This window comes from Octodon degus, unplaced genomic scaffold, assembly GCF_000260255.1.
Source record: "Octodon degus isolate 3935 unplaced genomic scaffold, OctDeg1.0 scaffold00107, whole genome shotgun sequence".
Taxonomy (NCBI): Eukaryota; Metazoa; Chordata; class Mammalia; order Rodentia; family Octodontidae; genus Octodon; species Octodon degus.
The window spans coordinates 6,491,468-6,497,211 of NW_004524683.1; the positions used below are offsets into that span (position 1 = coordinate 6,491,468).

At 55.1% G+C, this 5,744-nt stretch overlaps 1 protein-coding gene across 2 annotated transcripts in view; it reads right to left on the reverse strand.

Moving 5' to 3' along the window:
- The window catches only part of Foxd2 (forkhead box D2), a 2,546-nt gene extending 2,262 nt beyond the window's left edge, over positions 1–284 (reverse strand). For both annotated transcript variants that reach the window (XM_023724242.1, XM_023724241.1), the window contains exon 1: positions 1–284. In XM_023724242.1, coding sequence (XP_023580010.1) covers positions 1–284 — 284 coding nt within the window.
- Between the last annotated feature and the right edge of the window lie 5,460 nt (positions 285–5,744).

Sequence of the window (5,744 nt, forward strand, 5' to 3'; positions counted from 1 at the left end):
CCCGCGGCGGCCGCCGCCCCCCGGGGCGCTAGAGCGCGGGGCTCGCCGTCCAAGCAGCCGCCCGACTCCTCTTCGTCCTCTGCTACGTCCGCCTCGACTTCCTCCGAGGGAGGCTCGTGGCCTTGGGGGAGCGTGTCCCGGGGGGCGCGGGGCCCGGAGCGGGCTGGGAGCTCCCCCCCACCACTGCCACCGCCCACCACGTCTATGTCCGCGTCCGCCTCGGACAGCGCGGCCGGGGAGCTCTCGGAGGACATGATCTCGCAGCAGCAGCTGCCCAGGGTCATGGTGCCGCCGCCGCGCCGCTCTCCGGCTCCGCTCGGGCCGCGGCTCCCGCTCGGCCGCGCTGCCTCTGGGGCGAGTGTGTTTTGCGCGCGGGCGGGGAGGGGGCGGAGGACCGAGGCATACAGGGAGGGGTATCCCCCAGCTCCGCAGCGCCCCCTGGTGGCCCACCTCCGCGGCTCCTCTCCAGTAGAGCGCACCCGGCCGACCGCTCCCTCCACTGTCCCGGAAGCCTGAGCGGAAACCTGCGCTCAGCTAGCACTCAGAGGGACTCAGACCACCCCTTACCCTGGCAGGTCTCGGTCCCTCATCCTCCAGGCGTAGGAGGGGGTGCAGGGATCAGTCCCTCCCGCCTAGCGGTTGCCTAAGGCGGAAGAGCCCAGGGCCGGGGCGGAGCTCCCTGGGAGGGGTGGCGCAGGGCGGGAGGGACGCGCGCAGAGCTTCTGCTCCCGGCCGGGCGGGAACAAACCGCCGATGTGCCAGGAGCTCGGCTAGGGTGGCTGAAGGAAGGTCCTCTTCTTCCGCGGGTTCCCTCAAACCCTCAGCACCCTGGAACCGCTGCCTTCAGTGCGCTCAGCCTCTGGAAGTTAAGGGTCACGCAGGCGCCCGATAGAGCCAGTAATTGGGGCAACAGCCCCCACCCGTCATTGCCGGGGCCACCGAGAGTGGAGCCCTGAGACGTCCGAACCATCACCGCCCGAAGGGGCCCGCCGGGGCCCGGCGGCTTCCGGCTCAAGCGGGAAAGGGATCGCGAGGAGCAAAGTTGGCGCTCACAGCCTCCGGCCTTGGAGAGGTGAGAGATTCGAGTGGCGCCCGGCTCCTGCGCTCCAAAGCCGGGGCCCTGCAGCCCATCCTCTTGCAGAGAGACCCCGGGAATGCCCGCCTGAGCATGGTCTCGGTGCAATGCACCGAGAACACCGCTCCGAGACCACCTCAGCATCCATTTGTCTCGCTCTCCGTGGCTCGGTCTCGCTCTCCGTGGCTTGGTCTCGCTCTCCGTGGATCTCTGTCTCCATTTACTGTGGAAACTTTATCTGGGTGTCTGTATGTGGGTCTGGGAATCCCCCGCTCCTCTACCCACAGTCACGAGAGATGCCTGCCCTCCACCCTTCTGGCTGAGGAACTTGAAGGCCTACCAGACAGCAGGTTCCCAGGGAGCCCTCGCTAAATGAACCCTGGTGTCCGCTCCGTGTTTGTGTCTCTCGGGACCTGAAGCCTGCCTGTCCTATTTGGCCTTACTTCCTAGCTTCCCTCCACTACGAGGAAACAAATCGCTCCAGCTCAGACGTCCCATTGCAACTTCTTAGGTGTGGAAGGAGAGCGGATGCTGAGTGCAAGGTAGAACTGTGCACTGTCCCGGCCGCTGCCCCCACAGCGCCGTACAGTGGCCAAAATCCAGGCCTTGTAAACCCAAGTCTCAGCTGCAGGCTGCTGTCAAAGGCTTTGTGACCCTCATTAGGTAACTACTCCTTTAGAGCTCTTTCTGGTCATGATAGCAGTTCAGACCAGAGAGCCTGGAGTCAAGGCTGCTGGGGTTCCAATCATGGTTCACTGCTTAGCAGTTATCGCTGAGTAAGTTTCTTAAACTCTTTAGCCCTGTCTCCTCCTCTGTAAAAATGAAATTAGAAATGCCTACTCCATGACTAATAAGTAAAAGTAATCATAGTTTAGGTTATTTATGGAGAGAGCTTTGAGAGTGCTTTGCAGATTTGGGGGCCTTGTTCTCTGGGAGAGAAGCAGATCCGGGCAATGCAATATAGTTTCGCTCCTGAATCTCAAGCCATGGTCCAGGCCAGTACTGCTCACTGGTACCATCTTCCATCATTGTCTGGAATTCACTCCCCTCTAGAAAAGCATGGGAAGCAGGAAGCCAGGAGTTTGCACAAGGAAGATGATTATTTTCTATCTAACCCATCAGGATGAGAGTATATGTAAAACCAGCTCTCTGTGGATGGGGCTGCAGAGGCACAGGGAAGGGGGGAAGGGCTCGGGCTGTTGCAACCAGCTAAAGCAGGGCTGAGTGACAACCTTTCTGGCCATATAATCTGTTGTTTCTCATCTTCCCATGAGCAGGATGGATGGAAGGCAGGGCCAGCCACTTATATCCAGCAAGAGCCGAGTCCTCTGGGCCTCCTCTGGGTCCTCTGACCCATGGGATCCACTTGTTGTGCTGGGTCTTCATAGACTATTCCTGCAAAACAGAGAAGAGGCCAACCCCTCAAATCAAGAACAATAAATCGGAGAGGGATGGTATCCCTCCAAATTAGAATTTCCTGGTGGCAGGGCTCTGCAAAGAAAAAAAATCCTAGAGAGAAGTTTCTTACAGGAGACCAAATAAAGTTAGGCACAGGGCTGGAAGATAGCTCAGTGGAATAAGCGCTTCCCTGGCAAGAACAAGGGTCTGAATTCAAGCCCCGGTTCTGGAAAAAAAAAAAAAAGTAAAGTCAGGTACAGAAGCCTGCTTACTTACTTTATCTGATGAGGCTATACTACCTCAGACTGGGTCTTTACTACATGGAGATCTCTCTCATACTCACAGAACCCTCCTCAAAGATACCCAATGCTATCTACCACATACAAGTGCAACCCAGCTTCCATCTGCAAGTGTCTAAATAAATGGAGAGAAAAACCCCATTGGGAAGTTCCACTCCACTTGACCTTCTGAAATGAAGACATGGGAGCGTATGTTTCCCACCTTGCCAGTGTTCTAGTTCCTCAGCCTTCCTTCTCCTGCCCAGCTTCAGGGAAAGGCCTGCTGAGATATTTGCTGCCAAAATGCCCTGGTTCCAATGCTCCAGGCAAGATGCTTTACAGAAGTGGTAGTGTCTACTCCCACCTTTGCCTGGCCCTGAGACAGTCCAATGTTTCTGAGACCCATCTTGGAAAGGGGATGTAGAATCTTCCAGCCTGTGTTCAATAGGTAGGTCCAACCTTTAAGGATCCTTCCACACTCTCTACACATATTTTTACAGGAGTAGGAGCTGAAACCCAGGAGAGCTTATTACTTGCCAGGCTTGGGCTGTGTCTTAAACTGGGGTGGGCCCAGGTGTCCGGGCTCCCAGCCCGGAACTTGTCTGTCCAAATATTCCCCTTCCCTGGCAGAGCTCCCCTCTTGCCTGGGAAGGAGATTTCTGGTAGACTCATATTCCTTCCAAGACTCTAGGCCAATTTGTTTTAAACAGTTCCAAGACTTGGTGCGCTGAGGGCTGGGAAAGGGGTGACCCCAGCAATTCTTCTTTTTCTTTGAGTTTCCTTGAGGCCTTTCCTGCGTATGGGCTCAACTTCTACATCATCTCTCAGTGATTGTGGCCCTGAGTGGATGTGTGACTCTCAAAAAAAATCCTAGGCACACTCTTGTGCCCTCTTCAGTCTCCATAAAATAAAGGAGGGATCTGGACTACAAAGTTTCCAGTCTGGCACAGCTCCCTCACTATCTGACTACCTCCCCCCAGCAGCCTGGAACCATCTGCAGGGTGGAGATGGGAGAGGATATTCCTGTCGCTTTCCATCCCAAAATGTTGCTGGAGAGAAGTTGTTGCATGTTTATTGCAAAGTATATGTTGCTCTCAGTGGCTTGCAGGCCCACAGACCAGCCATCCTCAGCTTGGGAATACAAGAGCTTTCTGGCAATTATGAGATTATAAGTAAGTTAATCATAAAATGCAGAGTTGCACTCTCTACCCTACTCTGTTATGCCCCTGGGAAGAATAAGGATAAGTCACCCTTGGGTGGCCTTTGGATTTCAGGCTGCCAGAGTGCAGGGCTGGTGAGTACTGCTTCTCCATGCAACAGGGCTGAAGAAGCCCCACACTGTTCTGACTTTATTCCTCAAATGGGCCAGCTGCTGGGAAAGCAGTGAGGCCAGCATTACCTACTCCTTGGAGGGGCACTTCTCTGAAACCTCTCTGGACAGCTTTCTCCACCTGGATCTAAACCTGCTATGGAAGTTTCCACACACGTAGCTGATGTTGGGGGCAGGAGACACAAGATTCTGTGACCCATCCCCAGACACCTCTGCTGTGGCTTCAGACCACAGCATTACATAGCTTGAAAGTATGCCTGGTCAAATGGGCTTGCTTCACACCACGCTGGCAGAGTACTGTGTGGAGGCTGGAAAGGGGGTTATCAGTGAGGACTGTGGTTCTCATGTTTGGAAAGAGGGTTCCTGAATCAGGAGGGGTGGGGACAGCATTGTTGCAAATTTTCTGGTGGTTTCCAGCCTTGCAGTAGCACAGGCTTAACTCTCTGGAAAGCAGAGAGCAGCAGGGCAAGGGAGCGCAGGCGCTTCCCAGCATGCTGCTGCAGACCCCTGTTCTCTTGGACTCTTCTGTCTTGAGGTCTGTGCACCTGTCTGCAGCAGATATGTGTCTCTTCTCTGGGTGACTGTGGCCCTGTGTAACCAAGCACACCCTCACCGACAGGCAACTGTGCCAGGTCATCCTCTATGGATCTGTCACTCTGGCCCCGTGGACCTCTCTTGAAGGTTAGCCATAGGCCTACAGCTTTCCTCCAAAGCCTGAGGTGGCAAGGTTTAGGCCATCAGCAGGCAAGGACAGGCAAGGCTTCCCTCTGGGTAGGGGTCAGTGACTGGCTTGGGCGAGTGAGGAAAGTGCAGTGAGTGGCAGAGGTAGGAAGACTGGAGCCAGGACCTTCTTCCTACCAATTCAGAGCAAGCTGCTGGCTCAGGTTTCTGAATTGGAGCAAGGCAGAAGGAAGGGTACCTAGCTATCGCAACCCAGTTCCCCTGTGCACTGCGCATTTGCTTGGGGGTGAATGCGACGCCACAGTAAGTGTAGAAGCAAAAGCCAACGGCCTGTGGGAGGCCAGCCCTAGTGGCTCGGGTGCTAGTGATGGATTCCTGGAGAACAGCGCCCTCTGGAGGAACCTTGCATTCATAAGCTGTTAGGAACGTCACACCTTGGTCTCTAGCCCGCCACACTCTGCTCCATCCCTTTGACAAAAGACTCAGCCCCCTCCAGTCTTTGTTCTCATTTCCCTCTTTTTCTGATCTGCATCCACAATTCCAAGTCCCCCGTTCAGATGCCCCTCCCCCAGGCAGCATTCTCCAGAGAAGGCCAACCTTCCTCTTCATAGTTGAGCATTCTAATGTGTTGGATCCTTGACCCCAGGGCTTGCTCCCCACTGTGCACCCCTCCTGCTTCTTGCCTCACTCTCCCTTCTCTGAAAAGATTGTAAGTCATCCCACCCACCCCTTGGTGACAGGCTGAGTGTGCTATTTTACTCTTCCAGCCCCACCAGAAGATAAGGACTAAAGTCATTTATCCCAAAATTGGACTGCAGAGTGTTCAAAGCTCATTTATCTATGAGACTGAGACCCAGAGAGAGGGCTAGTCTGTGGTCACACAACAACTTGGTAGGGCAGGTGGGTGTGGAACCCTAGAATCTCATTTCCCAGCCAGGACCCTCTCTGTCTCCCCCAGATGCAGAGCAATGATGTGGGGAGG